The sequence below is a fragment of the Mustelus asterias genome, chromosome 9, assembly GCF_964213995.1.
Source record: "Mustelus asterias chromosome 9, sMusAst1.hap1.1, whole genome shotgun sequence".
NCBI lineage: Eukaryota > Metazoa > Chordata > Chondrichthyes > Carcharhiniformes > Triakidae > Mustelus > Mustelus asterias.
Window position 1 is genome coordinate 119,030,771 of NC_135809.1, and position 22,118 is coordinate 119,052,888.

A 22,118-nucleotide genomic window follows, 5' to 3' on the forward strand; every position below is an offset into this window, starting at 1 on the left:
ATTAATCATTCTGCACCATTTATGTTTTGATAGAAATATGACATTGCGTTATGTTAGTGGAGGAGGAATTTTACTCTTTTAGTTGTATTTTAAAAGATTTTGATTTTAAGTGACTAATTTTCAACTTTATTATTCAAAATCTTTCCTACCGTAATGGCTGTAATTAGAGTACACCCTGATGGCTCAAGCTGTGGAGAGGTGCTTCGACAAAGCAATGGCTAAGTACTTTCCTAAGGATGAAGTGGACAGCGATGATGACTTCCAAGCTAAATTGATGTGGGAGAAGAAAGACAAGAACAAAAGCAAACCCAATTGCTTGGCTAAGGATAAAACTGAGATACTGACTGAAGGAACTGAACATGTTCTTGGGATGGAAAAGGTCAATGGCTTTGTAAACAGTCAGTCAGCCTGTGATGACTCAGAGATGATTGCTGCTCCTGAGAAGAAGAGAGATGCTGAACAGCAGCTTTGCAACAAGCTACCTTTACCAAGTCAAATGCAAGCTATGGAGGAAAAGGCAAGAACATTTTCTGCTTGAAGATTTTTTTTCAGTAATATATTGTATTTCCAAAAATCCCACTTACTTGCTTCCCTGAGCTCTCCTATTTAGAGGGGCTAGGCATGTGGTTCTTACAATACAGTTTGCTGATTGACACCTGAAATGACCTAGCAAGCCTGTCAATCATAAGAGGAGAGAGGGCAGGAACCTTTGTAGAAATGAAGGTCTATGAACCTCACTTTAGGGTAGTTAATGGGCAAAAATGCCAGCTTTGCCCACATCTCAGTAACAAAGCATACTTATGGGGGGGGGGAAAGAGGCAGGTTTCTACATTTCTATTTCTCTTTTGTACCATTTCCTCCACCTAAGTTGAGTGCTTATTTGTGCAGGATTAATTTCAGTTTTCCAGCTGGTAGCTGACCAGGCCTGCTACTATAGAGATTAAGTTCAAGTTACAGGAAATGCAGGGCTTTATGCAATCATAGAATCCTACGGCACAGAAGGAAGCCATTTGCCCTGTCGTGCTAATGCTAGCTGTTTGCAATGGCTATCCATTTAGTCGCAATCCCCAGCCTTTTCCCCATACCTCTGCAGCTTAGCTTTTCAGTATATGTCAACTTGCCCTTTGACAGTTACTACTGAATCTCCAATTCCACAACACTTCAATTACCTTCAGATCATAGAATCATAGAAACCCTACAGTGCAGAAGGAGGCCATTCGGCCCATCAAGTCTGCACCGACCACAATCCCACCCAGGCCCTACCCCCACATATTTTACCCGCTAATCCCTCTAACCTACACATCCCTGGACTCTAAGGGGCAATTTTTTAACCTGGCCAATCAACCTAACCCGCACATCTTTGGACTGTGGGAGGAAACCGGAGCACCCGGAGGAAACCCACGCAGACACGAGGAGAATGTGCAAACTCCACACAGACAGTGACCCGAGCCGGGAATCGAACTCGGGACCCTGGAGCTGTGAAGCAGCAGTGCTAACCACTGTGCTACCGTGCCGATCTGAAGCATCTGTGGTTTAATTGAACTGAAGACCCGTACACCGTTTGTTTTGTATGCATTCTTGACACCAGGAATAGTTATTAACACTAGGCTAGGATGTTACGATAGTAATGACGACAACTTTTGGCGTTCGCTGTCCATTACTCCACTGAAACTGCCATCAACTTTGAGAGTCCATACATGCACAGATATAAATCCGGAGGTTGCTGGCTATAATCCTATGCTTCTCCAGAGGAATAGAAATGGAAACTATGAATTGAAGGGCTTTCACTTTTACACTATTTAGCTCATTTTAAAAAACACTTGGAAAAAGTTGTATCTTATTGCATAAAGTGTAACTAGGATTTTAGTGAAGAACCAATTGCTGGTAAACACCCTCTAGCTCTAAAAAGCTAATTTTACAGAAACATATAAAATAAGAGCAGGAGGAGGCCATTTGAGCCTGCTCAACCATTCATTATGATTATGGCTGATCATTCAACTCAATAGCCTGACCTGCCTTCCTCACCACGTATCCTTTGATTTCCTCCGCCCCTGGTGCTATATCTAACTGCTTCAAAAACATACAATGTTTTTGAGCTCAACTATTTACTGTGGTAGTGAATTCCATAGGCTTATCACTCTCTGGGTGAAGAAATTTCTCCTCATCTCTGTCCTAACCCATCTATCGTCAGACTGTGACCCCTGGACACCCTCACCATCGGGGACACCCTTCTTGGGTCTACCCTGTTTTGTCCTGTTAGAATTTTATAGGTTTCAATGAACCCCCCCCATTTCACTGCACTCCAGCGAATACAACCAACTCAATCTCTCCTCATACGTCAGTCCTGCTATCCCTGGAATCAGTCTGATAAACCTTCTTTGCACTCCTTGTAGAGCAAGAATATCCTTCCTCAGATAAGGAGACCAAAACTGCACACAATATTCCAGGTGCGGCCTCACCAAGGCCCAGTAGAATTGCATCAAGACATCTCTGCTCCTGTACACTAATCCTCTCACTATGAAGGCCAACATACCATTTGCCTTTTTTACTGTCCACTGCACCTGCATGTTTACCTTCAGTGACTGGTGTACGAGGACACCCAGGTCTTAATGCACATTCCCTTCTCTTAATTTATGGTCATTCAGATGGTAATCTGCCTTTCCGTTTTTGCTACCAAAGTGGATAACCTCACATTTATCCAAATTATACTGCATCTGCCATTCATTTGCCCACTCACTCAACCTGTCCAAATTACACTGAAGGATCTCTGCATCCTCCTCACAATTCACCCTCCTACCCAATTATCTGGAGATATTACAATTAGTTCCCTCATCTCAATCATTTATATATATGTGAATAGCTGGGGTCCCAGCACTGATCCCTGTGGGACGCCACTAGTCCATTTGGGGGGAAAAAAACCTGTTTATTCCTGCTATTTGTTTCCTGTCTCCCAACCAGTTTTCTATCCATCTCAATACACTATCCCCAATCCCATGTGCTTTAATTTTACACGCTAATTTCTTATGTGGGACTTTGTCCAAATAACCCACATCCACTGGCTCCCCCTCATCAAATCTACTGGTTACATCCTCGAAGAATTCTAGTAGATTTGTCAAGCGTGATTTCCCTTTCATAAACCCATGCTGACTGTCCAATTCTGCAACTGTTTTCCAAGTGTTTTGCTATAAAATCTTTGATAAAGGATTCTAGAATTTTCCTCATCCACATTTTGGAAATGCATGCTAGATTTTGCTAGATCTTTGTGGGTAGCCTTCTTTGAGGTCGGTGGTGAGTGCTGTTGCCTCACTACTGACCACAAAATCCAGCCCATCTATTAACGAAAGTCCTGTTATTCTTTTGTTGAATTGATGAATATTTTCCAACTTGTTTCGTCTTTTATTCTCCCCCTCTTTATTTTTATCACTTAATTGGTGACAGTCTGGACTGTCAGGCCTACTTCCACAACAATGTTCAATGCTACTTTATATTCAGCTGTTGAGTGCATACTCTTGCGCTGTTTTTTGTTTTAAGTTTTTTCCTCCTTCCTCATCCTCACTCTCCCAAGTCTAGTATCTGGTCTCAGGCTGTGCTTGGGGTTTCAAACAAAATGAGCAAATTACTACCTAATTACAGCATGGTTGTTGCTGATGGCTGACAATGGAACATGGGACTTTCCAGCCTCTGTCACAGTGCAATAACAGAAACATCATGTCATCTTTGAATCACTGCACAGAGCATTGTGAACTGCCATTAGTGTGAACAAATAATAGATGATTTGCCAATCTAGATTCGTGGGGAAAATAAATAATCTTCCACTTTAATTTGAGCTATATTTTTAAAATAATAAGCCAGGATGAGTTAAAGAGACATTCTGTGAAGTTGCATAATGCTAAGGATCAGACTAACAAAAAATGTAATCATTTGGTCACTTAATGCTAGGCCAATAAAAACAAACCGTCTTTGGGGAGGGAGGGCAAAGCTTAAGCCTGTCAAATAGGTTACATAGAATAGAACATAGAACATTACAGCGCAGTACAGGCCCTTCGGCCCTCGATGTTGCGCCGACCAGTGAAACCAATCTAAAGCCCCTCTAATCTACACTATTCCAATATCATCCATATGATTATCCAATAACCATTTGAATGCTCTTAATGTTGACGAGTCCAGGTTGTGCCAACATTACACCGGATAAAATCTAGGCACATTGTGGGAGATTGTCTAATGGCTAAACAGAATCACAAAAGGGGATGCAGATTTTTCTGTACTCAAGGTTCGGATCACTTGTGCTTGATTTGATTCTACCTATGGCTACTAAATCACATCTTTTTGTCAAAATATAGCAAAATTCAACCAATGGCCCACACCCGAGTTCTGAAGTCATTCAACAGCCTCAGGCTCCTCGGGTACCAGGGCGGACTGTTATGGAACCAATACGGAAGCGGTTTCAGCAGCAGTATCGGATGCAGGTATAGTCTGGGGCATATTGCTATTCTGGTCATTCTTGGCCTACAGTAACTTTTTAAAAATGTATTAATTCTGTGTTGTGGCACCTATCCATTTTAAATAAATCTTCAAAGTCAGAACTGTCAATATGCCACCAAATTGTTTTGCCATCATGTTCCTGTATAAAAGCAACTAAATGGTGTTATTACAGTGCAAAAATGTTTTTAGTTACTAGTTAAAATTAAAGCACTGTTAAGTGGAATACCGATATTGGAAGCATAATTTTTTGGCTGGGTGAGATTGTGAGTTGCCCGTTATTTGTTTCACTTTGAAATTTCATAATTTATTCCAGTCTGATTTAGAAGAAGCCTCTTCTTTCTGTTGGAGCTGGGGGGAAAATCTCAGCCAAGGTTTTTGGTGCCACAATTCAGCACTAATTGACAATCTTACCTAAGAGAAGGTTGTAGTGAAGGCTGTTCTGGTAAATGGAGAGATTCATATCTTCCTGGCAATGGTGCTTTTCTGATGTTGGTATTGAGGCAGGATATTGGGAGCTTAGCTTTGAATCCAATTCCTGCTATAACTGACCTAGAAGATGTGAAGGTGTATGTGTATGTGTGCATAGATCCCTGAAAGTTGGGAATCAAGTAGATAAGGTTGTTAAGAAGGCATATGGTGTCTTGGCGTTTATTGGTAGGGGGATTGAATTTAGGAGTCGTAGCGTTATGTTGCAACTGTACACAACTCTGGTGCGGCCGCACTTGGAGTACTGTGTGCAGTTCTGGTCCCCACATTACAGGAAGGATGTGGAGGCTTTGGAGAGGGTGCAGAGGAGGTTTACCAGGATGTTGCCTGGTATGGAGGGGAGATCCTATGAGGAGAGGCTGAGGGATTTGGGATTGTTTTCGCTGGAAAGGCGGCGGCTAAGAGGGGATCTTATTGAAACATATAAGATGATTAGAGGTTTAGATAGGGTGGATAGTGATAGCCTTTTTCCTCTGATGGAGAAATCCAGCACGAGGGGGCATGGCTTTAAATTGAGGGGGGGTAGTTATAGAACCGATGTCAGGGGTAGGTTCTTTACCCAGAGGGTGGTGAGGGATTGGAATGCCCTGCCAGCATCAGTAGTAAATGCGCCTAGTTTGGGGGCGTTTAAGAGATCCGTAGATAGGTTCATGGACGAAAAGAAATTGGTTTAGGTTGGAGGGTCACAGTTTTTTTTTTAACTGGTTGGTGCAACATCGTGGGCCGAAGGGCCTGTTCTGCGCTGTAATGTTCTATGTTCTATGTTCTATCCCTGAGGGCTGACATCCCTTGCTTTCATGGTGATGAAAATGTGAACTTAGCAGTAAGCAAACTTTATTTATTTTTATTTTGACGAAGAATCAAGCACCTGAAAAATAAGGAACGATTGATTTAGTATTTCTTCTTGTTATAATGAAGAGCGAGCTCTGTCTTTTTCTTAACTAAACTGTATTATATCAGACTGAGTAAGGGTGCCTGTGAGGCTGGATTGACCATAACTTGTTCTTGAGCTTTCTGCATTGCAGATTTGAGGTAGCTATTAGTTAAATAATGGCTTGAGGATGGTTTTTTTAAATGCAAAATATATGAATTACAAAGAGGTATTTTAAATACTGCAAATGGAATGAAGAGCTGATCCCAAGTAGACTGAAATCATATGGCTGAATCTTTTGAAGCAATTGGAAGTGTCCCCTCTGGGGCCAAAAGCAGGAAGCAACCCTGATCCAGCAGGAAGTGGGACCCTGGAGTGGCATTTTACTGGGGGCAGCCTGCCTCTAAGAGCCACTGGTCCAATCAGAGGGCGGTTAAAATCCCAGAACTCCCTTCCTAACACTGTGGGTTTACCTACACCACATGGACTGCAGCAGTTTAAGAAGGCAGCTCACCACCACTTTCTCAAGGGCAGTTCGGGATGGGCAATTAACACTGACCTGGCCGGTCACTCCCACGTCCTGTGAAAGAATAAAAAAGTGCTTTAACCATTCTCTCAACCTGTCATGCCGATTTCAGTGACTCATGCACATTAACACCCAGGTCCCTCTGCTCCTGTATCCACTTTTAGAAGGGATTTATCTAATCTGGCAGCAACATAAAAATAAAGAATTCCATGAGACCGCCATTGAAGCAGTCTTTATTGTGTAATCTTTGAGGAATTTTGTGCCATTTAAGTTTATTTTCTATTTCATAACTTTCTCTTTCCCTTTTAGCAACAGATGTTGATGAATGGGTCAGTGACGCCTGCTTCAACTGGATCTAGTTCTGCAAGTTTACAAACAGCCAGTCTTTCATCCAATGGTCATGGAAATGCACCACCTCACACTGGTATGCCTGCTATCCCCACTGATGTCCAAGCACCAATACATTCCCCTGTCTGTAGACCAAATGGATCTACAAATCTGAGTCTTCCACAGACTGAGACAGAAACTCCCAGTTCCCACTCAACTATTGCTGTCCCAGCAGCACCTGAAAATAGAGAGAGAACTGTACTGCCAAAAATACACAGTAGTGATTGTCACGTGACAGATTTAAATAAGACTAATGGACCAGAATGGCCTGGATACTTGTACCATTCCAGTCACCATCCTCAACACAGACAAGCAGAAGGAAAGTCTAATTCTGTGCCACCTCGGGGAGTGTCAATGGAGCATCCAAGCCCTGTTGTGCAGAACCATCTGTCAGCAACAAACAATTCGATAACCGCAACTGGAAGCCCTGTAAAAATGGAGACTTTACCCAGCACATGTGGATTGTCTGTGAAAAACAGCGAACCATGTTCAAGTCAACCTCACATGCAAATTTTGGATTTTAGCATGCATAAATCTCCCCATAGTTCTCTTGATCAAACTTCTCAAAGACCATCTGTTAAAGGTAATCCATTTTAATACCATAGACTGTTGTAAGAATTGACTTTTTGTCTGATTTTTATTGTTTAGTCTTCACAATGAAATGCGAAGTTTCTTTGGCAACCTAATATTACCAAGTCTGTGCTGCCTCTCATAAAATACAGCAAAGTCATCAGGGTAACAGTGAAATGTAAAAAAAATGAAGTCACAGAGAAGGAGGAAGACAGGCTTCAGTCGCATTCCCAGTCTAACCTTTGTTGGAGGGGAGTGAGGCTGCAACAGTTCCTGAGGAGGAATAAGTTGTGGGAGAGCCACTCTTGTGCATTGCTGCATATTTTATTATAGCTGAGACAGTATATACCTTCTGTAGAAAATCTTAGCTGGTCAATCTTGATTTGAGCTGAGTATGCAAATGTAGCTCTTGCTCTCTTTTCCAGACTTTCTAGTGACTGCAAGATGCAATCTAGCAACTATTGTAAATTCAGTATTCCTTGAGCATGAATTGGTATGTTTGACGTGTGCAGTAACCAGTGAGAACGTGGACATGATATTTCCTGTTTTGATGCCTCAAAAATGTTTCCTCCGGGGGGAAGCAGACTACTGCCTTCAGCTTCCAAAATCACACCTAGTTGACACAGTGGCATAGTTGGCACTGTTGCCTCACAGCACCAGGGACCCGAGTTCAATTCCCAGCCAAGGTCACACTCTGTGCAGAGTCTGCACATCCTTCCCATGTCTGCATGAGTTTCCTCCGGGTGCTCCGGTTTGCTCCCGCAGTCTGAAAGATGTGCTGGTTAGGTGCATTGGCCATGCTAAATTCTTCCTCGGTGTATCCGAACAGGCGGAGTGTGGCAACTAGGGGATTTTCACAGTAACTTAATTGCAGTGTTAATATAAGCCTACTTGTAACACAAATAAATAATAGTCACATTTTTAAGTGTTATACATCAACCGTCAAAATGAAAACTCAGCAAGAAAGATTTATCCTTCAGTTCACTGGTGAAGTTTATGATCGTGTTGGCTTATAATGTTGCAAGAAAAGTCATTAGGCTTGGCTTGGGAGTGTTTTAGAAACTAGCAAAGGGCCACCAAAAGTTGATGAGAGAAAATATAGAACATGAGAATAAATTAACAAGGAATATTCAGAGCTTTTACAAGTGCATAAGAAAGAGAATAGCTCACATAGCATAAACACTGGTCCCTTAAGGGCAGAGAGAGGAGAAATCGTGGATGGCAGAGGTGTTGAACAAATACTGCTTTCACAGTAGAAGACACAAGTTTCGTATCAGAAATAGGGGGCAACCAAGAGGCTTAGAGTAGGGACTTAAGGTAATTAAAATTGGCAGCGAAAAAGTATTAAGAGAAACTTAAGGAACTAAAAATCATTAAATCCCTAAGACCTGATGGCTTGCAACATAGGGTTCTGAAAGACTAGTTGTAGGGATAGTAGGTGCACTTTTATAATTTTCCAAAATTCTCTTGATTCTGGAAACCTCCCAGCAGAATGGAAAATAGCAAAAGTAAGATTTCTGTTCAAGAAAAGGGGGAGAGAGAAACAAAGGAACTGTAAGCCAGTTAGCCTGATGTCAGTAGTTGGGAAAATGTTGGGACCTATAATAAAGTAAGACTTGACAATGCACTTAGAAGGCCAACATAGTTTTACAGAAGGGAAGAGTCTTTTTGAGGATATAGCTACCTGTTATAGTACAGCTAGTCATTTCCTCACGTTGTACTTTTACGTCAGTATCAGATGCACCAAAATGCACTGCCTGAAGGATGGTGGAAGCAGCATCAGTAATAACTTACAAATGGGAATTAGATAAATGTTTGAAGGGGAAGAAAGTTACAGGGTTGTGGGAAAGAGCAAGGGAGTGGGACTGATTGAAAGAGCTGGCAGAGGCATGATTGGCCTAATGGACTCTGCTGTAAAGTACTTTAAAAGTGAATGCACCTAGAAGCATTTCATATAGTATGTATGTATTTTGAACATTGTCAATGATAAAGTTTATAATTTTATTTATTTGTTTTGCAAGTAGGCTTACATTAACGCTGCAATGAAGTTACTGTGAAAAGCCCCTCCCTAGTCGCCACACTCCGGCACCTGTTTGGGCACACTGAGGGAGAATTTGGCATGGCCAATGCACTTAACCTGTACGTCTTTCAGACTGTGGGAGGAAACCAGTGGCCCCTCCCACCCCCCCAACCTTTTAGCTGGCGAGGCAAGGGTCACAGCACACTTTTAAAATCTAGCCCTCTGTTTAAAAATCACACATCTGACCTGGAGAATCTAAACCTTCCATATATGCATTTAATTCTCCCATGAACCATGAGCACTGTTCAAAGAATATGATTTTCAGGATTATAAAACTTAAACAAAATCTCATTTAATGATACAGCCTTGTCTGGGATGTCTAGTGAATCTCAACAGAACAACTTTGCAAACTCTTCTTGCATCTCACTGCAAATCTCAAAGGGCGGCACACTAGCACAGTGGTTAGCACTGCTGCTTCACAGCTCCAGGGACCTGGATTCGAATCCCGGCTCGGGTCGCTGTCTGTGTGGAGTTTGCACATTCTCCCTGCATCTGCGAGGGTTTCCTCCGAGTGCTCCGGTTTCCTCCCACAGTCCAAAGATGTGTGGGCTAGGTTGATTGGCCATTCTAAATTGCCCCTTAGAGTCCCAGGATGCATAGGTTAGAGGGGTTAGTGGGTAAATATGTAGGGATATGGGGATAGGGCTGGGTGGGATTGTGGTTGGTGCAGACTCGATGGGCCGAATGGCCTCTGTCTGCACTGTAGGATTCTATGGTTACAGAAGAATGGTAGTCTGTTTTTATTAGAGGTAGGGTACATTCCAGATGTACATGGATGTTATGAATTCATGCAGCACAGCATTGTTTTAGTTCAGCTGTTTGAACAAGTTTAAATTTTGTATTCCTGGAACAGAATCACCTTTGGCTATCTGTTCAGCTGTTTATCTGGGTGGAGTAAATGTGACTACTTTGATTTAGTAAGATAAATCTTGTTGTACTAATTCATTCGATTTAAACCTCTGCAGATGAATCTCGAGAACAAGCTGCTTACAGCAATTTTTCTGTGGATCGGCATCATCATTTGGTGAACAAGGAACCTGCTTCTTATAAAGTAACCCCTCTGAGTACCTCAGCAGCTGCTAATCTACTTCAGCAAGACACTACAGGAAAGAGTGCAGAATCCGAGAGACTTGGTGGGAATGTAGAGCTTAAAGAACAGAAATTATTTCAAAGCAATGCAGTTGATGAGAAAGACTCTGAAGATTGCAAATTAAGAGAGGGGCAGAAGTTGGTACTGTCAAATAGTTTAACCATCGGTGGAAAGCATGGCATGAAAGATCACAAATCAGTGGAAAATCTGAGACTAACATTAGCAAACAGTGCAGAAGATCTTCCTAATGGTAGTGGTGAAACTGTTAGTGGTGTTCAACAGAGGAACCCTGCTGTACTTGTTGCTCGCCCTGACACACGGCATCAGTTTGGGCCAGTGCCTGCTTACATGCACTACCTGGGTTGTAATCCCGAGAACCTGGCATCGGCTCATTCATTTGTCCAGCCCTCCCCTCATCTTATGGTAGTTCATCCGATGCAAGGGCAGGCCTCTCATTTTTACCAGCATCCGCCGGAACAGCAAATCTCCTCTCGCATGAACAACCTTGGCTATCATCCGCAGCAATCAATCCAGTCTGCTATAATGCCTGATAGGGGTTACCTTGCAGGGCAACCGGGTTTATACAGCCAATCACCGCTGATGTTCTTGAGAGACGGCACTGGGCAATCGCAGGCAAATCCAAGGGAACGAACTGATATGTATTCTGAGCAACGAGCACCAGAAAGAGATGAATGCAAACCTTTACATGAAGCTTCAGGAAAGAAGCAGAAAAGCGAGGCAGAGAGGAGAGTAGCAGCTTCCAAGATAGAAAGCAATGGTGAAAGAGCAAGTAAACATGGGAGAGAGCAAGACTATTTAGATCTTGATGGCCAAACTGCAACTATTCATTCAGTTCCTTCAGCTTATAATACTAGTCAAATGACCAGTGGAATTTATTCACATCACATTCCACATCCTGCACTTTATGCTAATGCTCCATCCCATGATGTACAGAGACTGCCTTATGGCCAGCCATACAATCCACAGCTACTGCGTGTACGCTCAGTGATAACTTCAACTTCCAACCACATGATACCGCATCAAGTGATGAATCATGGTCCTTTTGGAATGCAATTGTTTAGTCCTTCAAATGTGAAACCCAGCCCGTACCCTGGAACTGTAATTGTACAGAGACCACAGTTCAATACAAGTGGGGATCTCTACATGGTAAGAAAGTAAGTATAATTTATGATTTCTTTGAGCCATAATATTAAGCATTCTTATAATAGAATGGCATGCCTTTGCAACCGTACGAAGCTGTGGTTAGACCACACCTGGAGTAGCATAGAATAGAATCCCTACAGTGCAGAAGGAAGCCATTCAGCCGATCGCATCTGCACCAATCACAATCCCACCCAGACCCTATCCCCATAACCCCACATATTTAGTCCCCCTGACAAGGAGCAATTTTCCATGGCCAATCAACCTAACCCGCACATCTTTGGCGTGTGGGAGGAATCCGGAGCACCCGGAGGAAACCCATGCAGACACGGGGAGAATGTGCAGACTCCGCACAGTAACCCGAGGCCGGAATTGAACCCGGGTCCCTGGCGCTGTGAAGCAGCAGTGCTAACCATTATGCCACCGTGCCGCCCAACTGAATACTGAGGGCACTTCAGGCACCAAACCTTGGGAAGCATATATTTGCTTTGGAGGGGGGTGCAACTTAGGTTTACCAGAATGATATCTGGACTCCCAAGGGTTAAATTACAAGGTGAAGTTACACAAACGCAGGTTGTAATCCCTGGAATTTAGATGGTTACGTGATCAGAGTTTTCAATATGTTCAGGGGAACAGATGGAGAAACTACTTCTGCTGGTTGGAGAGTCTAGGACAAGAGAGCAGACAAAAAAAATAGAGCCAGAAGTGAAATTAGGCAATAACACTTCTGCACACAGACATAATGCTAGATCAATTAATAGTTTTGAATGAAATTAATAGGTTTTTGTTAACCAAAGGTAATAAGGGATATGGGGCAAGGTTAGAATGCAGATTGGGCACAATCTCAGAGTGGCAGAGCTAATGGACTACCCTTGTGTTCCTCAGAGTAATTTCTTGAAAATAAATATCTTGTTGATTGTGTTAGGAACCATTTCATTGTGCTGACTCATAGTTAAGGATGTTACACAAAGATAGTCTCGCTGATATGATATTACCATGGCAACAAGGTCGAAAAAATCCCACTTGGCATGTTTTTCTCATTGTGCTACACTTGATTTCTTGTGTGCTTTGTTGCTGTGACCTAACTTTCCATAAGGGGCCTTCAGCTTGTTTTCAGTCAAAGTTGTCAGAGAATGGTGATTTAACTCCACCCAAATATGTCCAGTCATGAAATATAAAGACTGCCCCAGGAATGGCCTATGCTATACGATGGAATTATGAGATACCTTGTTCCCTTCACTGGATAAATAAAAATTTAGGAAAATAATAAAAGCAGTTCAATTTTAATCATCTGGAAGCTGTGCTTGTTACTTTAGAATCGTCTGCCTCTTTGGTGTGTTGCAGATCGCTTGGGGAGTCCGAGTTGCTGTGGCAACGTGCATTTTTTTACATGAATGTTGTAGCCAGGAGCAATAAATGGTGATGGTAGAGGCTCCAAGGTTGTTTTTTTTTCTATCGCATGGCTGACCAGGAGCCTCTCCAGCCCTTACTGCCTGCCCTTGGTGTGTGTTGGAAAGATTCGCAGGTTGATAATCAACCTATTTGGCCATGTTACGAATGCAGTCCTGGTGGGGAGCTCTAACTCAGAGTAAAAGCAAAATACCACGGATGCTGGAAGTTGAAACAAAAACAGAAAATTCTGGAAAATCTCAGCAGCTCTGGCAGCATCTATGGAGAGAGAACAGAGCTAACATTTCGAGTCTAGATGACACTTCGTCAGAGCTGCTCTGATGAAGGGTCATCCAGATTTGAAACTTAACTCTGCTCTCTTTCCACAGATGCTGTCAGACCTGCTGAGATTTTCCAGCAGTTTCTATCTTTGTTTCTAGCTCAGAGGCAGGGATGTTACCCTCTGTGCCACACCATATCTGTCTCTTTAGATACTTGCTACATTGTGGGCCATTTCTGTCAATAGAGTTAGTCTTGAGGTTTTTCTAATATTCCGCCATTAAGAGACACTGAGGACTGATGAGGTGCTTTGTCCCTCAGACGTTCTGATTCTTCAGATAAACAACACCTGATTGGCATCTCCAGATGAGTTACATCGTTAATTGTCAATGGTGGAGATCAGTGTCCTGCACTTATGGTGTAGCAGGCTAATGTACCCCACAATTAACATTAACAACTGTACCAGTGAAGGTGCAGTCCACAGAGTTGAGTAATATTCATATCTTGTGTATCCAGTTTTGCTATGCTGTGTGGAATGGGCCAATTTCCTCCCTAATGCATAGTTCATAAAATATAGGAGCAGGATTAGGCCATTCGGCCCATTGAGTCTGTTCCGCCATTCGATCATGGCTGATGTGCTCCTCATCCCTATTTTCCTGCCTTCCCCCCAACCCCCCCATAACCCTTCAACCCATTACCAATTAAAAATCTGTCTAACTCCTCCACAAATTTACTCTCTGTCCCAGCATCCACCACACTTCAGGGTAGTGAATTCCACAGATTCACAACCCTTTGGGAGAAGTAGTTTCTCCTCAACTGTTTTAAATTTGCTACTCATCCTAAGGCCTCTCGTCCTAGAGTGCTCCACCAGCGGAAGCATCCACTAGACATCTACTTTATAATACCTTTTATCATCTTGTATACCTCAATTTGAGCTCCCCTCATTCTTCTAAATTCCAGAGAGTATAGGCCCAAACTGTTCAATCTCTCAATGCAGTAAGAATGTGGGAAAGAAGTTGAGTTCATCCAGCTCTTCAATCATAACCTGGTGTCTCAACTTATCCTCCAGAAAGATTACTTATCTGGAAATAGAGAATTTTACATGTTAATTTGGTCTGCTCTTAATTCTAAGTTGTTCTTTGTTCAAGAGGACATTTTAATTATCCATTAGTTTGAATTGAATCATTTTAATAAACAAACCAAAAGGTGTTTTATTTTTGCGTTTTTTTAATTTGAATGAACATTTTTCGAGTTGAGGAATAGACTTTTGTTGCATTTACAGAGATCTGTGCAAATACAGTGGAATTTCTTTGTACAGAAATCTCCCAGAGTAAAGTTTGGACATGTACAGAGTAATGTGCTTTATGTAGCCAAGTATTTCTCATGCTTTATCAGATACAAAATAGAAAAACCACATTTCACTGAAGTGTTACCTCTTCTTTTTGGCCCCATGTACAATTAGAAAATAAGCACCAGTCCTGTGCCTGTAACTCAGACAGTCTGTCGTTTGATAAGAACAGTGACATGTAAAACTATTATTCTGCTAATGGACGGTTGTGTGTAACCTTGCCTGTTCCTTTAAGGCAACAAGTTCTGGTTGTTATATCATCTTGATGTTACAGAAGATGAATGTTTATGGGGTATCCCGATTCATGGTATCTATTAAAGGCCATTTTCCGTTGTTAAGTTTATGGATAGGAATGATTGGCTTTTGCTCGCATTTTAATTTTTATTATTTTCGATCTGATCCTGAATTTGACAATACAACTTACAGATGCTGCTAAATGCAATATATAATGTACTTTAATTTGTTTTTATTCTTTCACGGGATGACTCCAGGTTGTTTTGTTGCCTCCCTCCCTGGTGCTAGGGTCCGGGATGTCACTGAACGGCTGCAGGGCATTCTGAAGGGGAAGGATGATGAGGCAGAGGTCATAGTACATGTTGATACCAATGACATAGAAAGAGGGATGAAGTCTTGCAAGAATTCAGGGAGTTAGGCAGTAGACTAAAAAGCAAGACCTCCCGCGATTACTCCCAGTGCCATGTGCTAATGAGCACACAAATAGGGGGATAGTACAGATGAATGTGTGGCTTAAGAGTTGGTGCAGGAGGGAGGGTTTTAGATTCCTGGACCATTTCTGGGGAAGGTGGGACCTGTACAAACAGGACGGTCTACATCTGAACCAAAACGGGACTAACATCCTTGCAGGACGTTTTGCTAGTGCTGTTGAGAGGAGTTTAAACTAATTTGGCAGGGAGCGGAAACACAGACTTAGCAGAATAAGGGCACGGTATCATACAGCAAAACAAACAAGTCAGAGGGAGTGCAGCTGTATTAAGTTTCAAGGGAGTAAGGCCAGGCTGGATGGCCTCTATTTTAACGCCAGGGGTATTGCAGGTAAAATAGATGAGTTGGGGGCAATAATTGACACGTGGAAGTGTGATACAGTAGCCGTCACAGAGACATGGTTGAAGGAAGGACACGATTGGCAACTCAACATTCCAGGATATAGAATCTTCAGGGGAGGAGATAAAAGAGGAGGAGGCATTGCATTATTAGTTAAGGAGTCAGTTACTGCAGTAAGACAAGATGATATATTGGAGGGGTCATCAAATGAAGCTTTGTGTGTAGAGTTTAGGAATTTAAAAAGTGGCAGCCGCATTGTTAGGTGTTTATTATGGACCCCCAGATAGTCAAGAGGGTTATTGAGGAACAAGTATGTGCTCAGTTTGTGGAGGTGTGTAAAAACAATAACAATAAGGTTACTATATTAGGTGATTTCAACTTTCCCAACATTAACTGAGATATACGTAGTGGATGGAGTAGATTTCTTGAAATGTGTACAAGATAACTTTTTAAATCAATATGTGGAGGGTCCAACAAGGGAGGGAGCTGTGCCGGACCTGATTCTGGGGAATGAAGCTGGACAGGTGGTTGAGGTGTGGTGAAGGAGCATTTTAGTGATAGCGATCACAATGTGTTTCAATGTAAGCTTGTTATGGACAAAAAAATAGACAAGCTGCAAAAAAAGTGTTGGATTGAAGGAAAGCAGATTTTAAGTAAGACAGGATCTGGCCAAGGTAGACTGAGAACAGCTACTAATAGGAAAATCTACAGAAGAGCAGTGGGGGACATTTAAAAAGGAAATGGAGAGGGTGCAAGCCCAACATATTCCCTCTACGGTGATAGGTAGGAATAACAAGTCCAGAGAACCATGGATGACCAGAAATATTCAGGATACAATGAGAAGGAAAAGAAAGGCTTTTAAAAAGTACAAGGGGAGCAAATCAGTGGAGGCATTAGTGAGGTATAGAAAGTGCAGGATGGAGCTTAAGAAAGCAATTAGGAATGCAAAGAGGGGATATGAGAGCACTCTGGCAGGTAGAAGTAGGGAAAATCCCAAGATATTCTATAAGTATATCAATGGGAAAGGATAACCAGGGAAAGAGTAGGGCCCATTAGGGACGAAGGGCGCAATCTGTGGATGGAGCCAGAGGTCATTGGTAGACTGTTGAATGAATACTTCACATCCATCTTCACCCAAGAGAATGAGGATGATGGTATGGAATTCAGGCAGAGAGACTGAGAGGTTCTTGAGCAAATTGACATAGGGAAGGACAAGATATTGAAGGTGTTGGCAGTCTGAAAAGTGGATAAATCTCCAGGTCCAGATGAATTGTGCCCTAGGCTGCTGAGGGAGGCAAGGGAGGAGACTGCAGGGGCTCTGACCCAAATTTTCAAATCCTCTGGCCACAGGGGAGGTCACACAGTAAGAGTTTTAACAACAACAGGTTAAAGTCCAACAGGTTTATTTGGCATTAGGGGAGGTGCCAGACAACTGGAGAACAGCTAATGTGGTTCCGCTATTTAAGAAGGGTTATAGAGATAAACCAAGGAACTGCAGTGAGTCTCACGTCAGTGGTAGGGAAACTATTAGAGAAATTTCTGAAGGAGAGCATCCATCTCCACTTGGAGAGGTAAAGCTTGATCAGGGATAGTCAGCATGGCTTCATCAGAGGGAGATCATGCTTACCAAATTTGATTGAATTTTTTGAAGAAGTGACTGGGTGTGTAGATGAGGGTAGTGCAGTCGATGTAGTTTATATGAATTTCAGAAAAGCCTTTGACAAGGTCCCACGTGGGAGACTTGTAAAGAAGGTAAATTCACATGGGATATAGGGTAATTTGATAAAGTGGATTAAAAATTGGCTCCGCTGAAAGAGATAGAGGGTGATGACAGAAGGCTGCTTTGATGATTGGAAGCCAGTGTCCAGTGGCATACCGCAGGAATCTGCGGGCCCCCTATTATTCGTCATTTATATAAATGACATTGATGACTATGTGGGTTGTAGGATTAGTAAGTTTGCCGATGACTCAAAGATTGGACGGGTGGTCCACGGTGAGCCTGTGTCTCTTGGGCTGCAAGAAGATATAGACGGAATGGTCAAATGGGCAGATAAATGGCAGATGGAATTTAACCCTGAGAAATGTGAGGTGATACACTTTGGAAGGAGTAATTTACAAGAAAGTATTCTATGAATGGTAGGGCACTAGGAAGTTCTGTGGAACAAAGGAACTTTGGCATGTTTGTCGACAGATCTCTGAAAGCGGAAAGGTATGTTAGTAGCATGGTGAAATAGGCATATGGGATGCTTGCCTTTATCAATCGAGGCATAAATTGCAAAAGCAGGGAAGCCATGTTGGAATTGTGTAGAACTTTGGTGAGACCATAACTAGAGTACTGTGTGCAGTTCTGGTCGTCACAGTATTGGAAGAATGTGATTGCACTAGAGGGGGTGCAGAGGAGATTCACCAGGATGATGCCTGGGATGGAACATTTAAATTATGAAGACAGGTTGGATAGGTTTGGATTGTTTTTACTGGAGCAGAGAAGGATGGGACGACCTAATCGAGGTGTACAAGATTATGAGAAACATGGACAGAGTGGATAAGGAACAGCTAATTCCCCTTAGTTGAAGGGTCAGTCACGAAGGGACATAGGTTCAAGGTGAGGGGCTGGAGGTTTAGGGAGGGTGTGAGGAAAACCTTTTTTACCCAGAGGGTGGTGAATGTCTGGGATGAGCTGCCTGGGGGAGCAGTGGTTGAGGTGGGTTGCCTCACATCCTTTAAAAAGTATCTGGATGAGCACTTGGCACATCAGAACATTCAGGGAAATGGCCAAGCGCTGGCAGATGGGATTAGGTGGGAGTTCAGGTGTTTCCAATGTGTCAGTATGTGGACTTGACGGGTTGAAGGGCCTCTTCTGTGCTGTATGATTCTCTGTGGCTAGCCTTGTCCTTCTGGGTGGTAAGGAGAGGGTTAATAGAGAAATTCTACAACAATCTTCAGTGGCGTGTTTTTGATAAATTCATTGAGATTCAAGACTAAATATTAATATTCACTGGTTTGAATAGTTATATTTCTGAATATTTAAATTACACCTAAAATATTGAAGTTGTAGGGCAGGAGGAGTTTATTCCGTCGCAGCACCTGTGAGCTAGTTCTTTAGCTGGAGTGATTTATTCTAACCCACGTGTCTATCCTTTTCCCCATGTCCATTCTCAATGCAACCAAAGTACAGTTCAAGGTGAAAGCTGTCTGCATAGTTTGCCTTTCTAGTGCTGTTTATCAAAAGAATTGAGAAACAATTGCAACAAAGATATTCTATTATTTGTTTAGCCTGCTGCCTGATTATCCAGTTCTCAAACAGATGGGGAGAAGGGATCCTGATACAATGCCACAGACTCAAGATAAAGCAGCTCCCACTCCTTGTATGAACCAGGTATGTTTCAGATATTTTTGCAGATAAACCTTGTCAGAATAATTTGTTCTGAAAATTTTCCTAAATGTTACAGCACAGAAACAGATGATTCAACCACCAAGTCTGCAACAGTGGTTCTCTCCAGATGAGACACCCAACTTTAAATCCCATATCAGTTTGATCAAGTGGGATCCCTTGTTTCCCACTCAGAAGGTTGTGGGTTCAAGCCCCACCACCAGAGGTGACCACTCAATTCAGGCTGAAGTTTAGTAGAAGACTAAGGGAGTTTTGCATTACCAGAGATACGCTTTTTTGGATGAGACATTAAGCCATAATCCTGTCCACCGTTGGGCTGGAGGGAAGAGATCCTGTGGCAGAATTTTAAGAAAAATAGCAACGTTTTGCTGGTGTCTGGGCAACATTTATCTTAGTCCACAGCACCAAGCTAGATTAATATTTGTGGTGTTATTGTCTATATTGGCTGCTGCTTTTTCCAACATAACAGTAATTGCACAATATTTCAAAATAAATAATCATTACTTCAGTGGTAATTAGTTGACTATGAAACATTTTCGGCTATCCCATTCATTTAAAAGACACTAAAAATGCAAGTTAATTATTTCTTTCTCACTTTCAATTTGAATGAATGAACGGTCAGTATATCACACTGTAGCACACAGCAAGCACATGTCCTTTTATCTCAACTGCTAGATCTGTTACTTAAATTTTCACAAAAGGTAGCACTGTGTGCTGGAAAAAGAGCACCAATAAAATGAGCCAAAGTGTCTGTAATTTTGAAGATGATTTAAACAATTGTTGAATAACCTGCTGTGAATGTTAATGCCAATTATAATATTGAAATGATGGGGGTAGCCATGGAACCCATTAAATACTTGTGTCAGATTGCAACAAAAGAATCTTTTAGAATTAGGAGTGTTTATCCCTTCACTTTTCTGATTGCAGCTGGCCTGTTTTCAGCTTTCTGCCCTTTTCACTCTTGCCCATGTATTTGGAGGAACACAAGCTAAGATTGCAATGATTGTTATCGATTTCTCATCTTTGTGTAGAAATGTTTAAGCCTCCAGTTAATTTCAGCCGCTCACCCTGCTGCTGCACTGATTAAACACACAACGGGTGAAGCAAGGTGACAGGCGCAGTACTGAATCTCTCAAATTGAGATTGCACTGAGCTGTAAAATTCAGACCAACATAGTTGCTTTTTCAAAATTTTTCACTGCTCGGCAGCATTTCCTGGTGTCTCAAAATCTGTAACTGCTTACACTCAAGCTAGAACTATAGTATTGTATAACATGTCACATTATATTAAGTGATGCCCCCACTGTTTTCAAACTGTCGTGAAGTGGGGCGGCACGGTAGCACAGTGATTAGCACTGCTGCTTCACAGCGCCAGGGACCCGGGTTCGATTCCCAGCTTGGGTCACTGTGTGGAGTTTGCACGTTCTCCCCATGTTTGCATGGGTTTCCTCCGGGTGCTCCAGTTTCCTCCCACATTCTGAAAGACGTGCTGGTTAGGTGAATTGACCCGAACAGGCGCCGGACTGTGGCGACTTGGGGAATTTCAAAGTAACCTCATTGCGATGTAAATTGTAAGCCTTACTTGTGACTAATAAACTTTTTAAAAAAATGTTCAAGTTGCAGTACTACCTACTGATGTGATGCTTTTAGTATCTTGAGTCCATTCACTGAATTAATATAGAGGTATTTTAGCCAAGCTTTCTACCCAGGTAGTTTAATAAAAGTAGATGTGTATATAAAAACGTAAGCACCTGGATGAAGAAAGTTTGACGCTGAAATGTTCTGAATATTTGGTTACTATTCAGTGTCATTCACGTGATAAAACTATTTTTCAGTAATTTTTGTCTGTACTATTCACAAAATATCCATGAAATGATGTCTTTTTTTAAATCCCCACAGCCCTGAACAAACACCTTGGCACAGCAAGCGGATGTGGCTCAGGAAACTCATTTTAAGCACTGAAAATACTGTTGTAGTATTACAGCTGATTAACTGTGAATCGTAGTCAAGGATCATTTCTGTTGTGGGAGCTTAAACTCAGGTTTATATAGTGTGAATAGAGAATTTTCAATAATACGAATTTGAAATAAAGTTAACAGTTTGTTACACATTTATTTTGACCTGAAAATGTTTTGTAAATTGCCTTAAAGAGACAATGTAAATTGTATATAGAAGTTGCATCACCTTGCTTGCAAATTTTGGCAAATCATAAGAGGAAAAAAACCCAGAACTTTTAATTTATTAATTGTACATGCTGTTCATTCCGACAAAAAAAAGGTGTGGTTGCCACTGGAAAACAAAATGAGGATAAAGGTGTGCTTAAGCACACTGTGACATTGGCAAACTGCTGCTAAACTGTGACATTAGGTTTTTTCTTGTGTTTACTTTTTAGTATATGGATTCAAAAAAGGTTTACAATTAGTGTTGTACTCACTGTACTTTATTACCTTGTCTGCTGTGAAGCTGCATTTGGAATGCTTTTTGCAGAGAAGACCTTTTGAAAAGGTGGCCTTTCATTCTCAATTTGCCTAGCTAGGAATATTAATGGATTGTAGAGGTATATGAATTCTATTTTGTTATTTATGTATTAAATGTGCAAAAAGAAATCTTGAGGAGTACATACAGCTAATGTCAAAACAGATGTTTTGTAAACTTTAGTGTAGAGTACTGCTGTCTGTCTCTGTACCAGCTGCACTGTTTAAATGGCTCTTCTCAGGAATAAATAAAACTATTTGTGTATTCCACCTGATATATAACACGTTTTTTTTAAAAAGCTACATTCACTTAGGTGTGATGAGATTCATTTAAGAAAAATATTCCACTTGGTGTGTCAAAATATACTCTTTATAAAACAATGACCAAACTTTACTGTGGACTCATGGGACCTTAGACACAGCAGGCTACATATCAGAAAACTGCATGTGGTTTGCTCATCATTTTCTGTCCAGTGTGTGTAAATTTGCATGCACTTTGTTTACACTAAGTAGCCTCCCTGCA

General features: G+C 41.8%; 1 protein-coding gene across 1 annotated transcript in view; it reads left to right on the forward strand.

Moving 5' to 3' along the window:
• LOC144499281 (uncharacterized) overlaps window positions 1-21,863 on the forward strand; it is a 60,650-nt gene extending 38,787 nt beyond the window's left edge. The window contains exons 14-19 of the mRNA XM_078221395.1: window positions 168-517; window positions 4,341-4,466; window positions 6,675-7,335; window positions 10,368-11,667; window positions 19,005-19,107; window positions 21,021-21,863. Of these exons, the coding sequence (XP_078077521.1) occupies window positions 168-517; window positions 4,341-4,466; window positions 6,675-7,335; window positions 10,368-11,667; window positions 19,005-19,107; window positions 21,021-21,026 (2,546 nt within the window). The 3' untranslated portion in view covers window positions 21,027-21,863. The remainder of the gene's footprint in view (window positions 1-167; window positions 518-4,340; window positions 4,467-6,674; window positions 7,336-10,367; window positions 11,668-19,004; window positions 19,108-21,020) is intronic.
• Window positions 21,864-22,118: the final 255 nt, after the last annotated feature.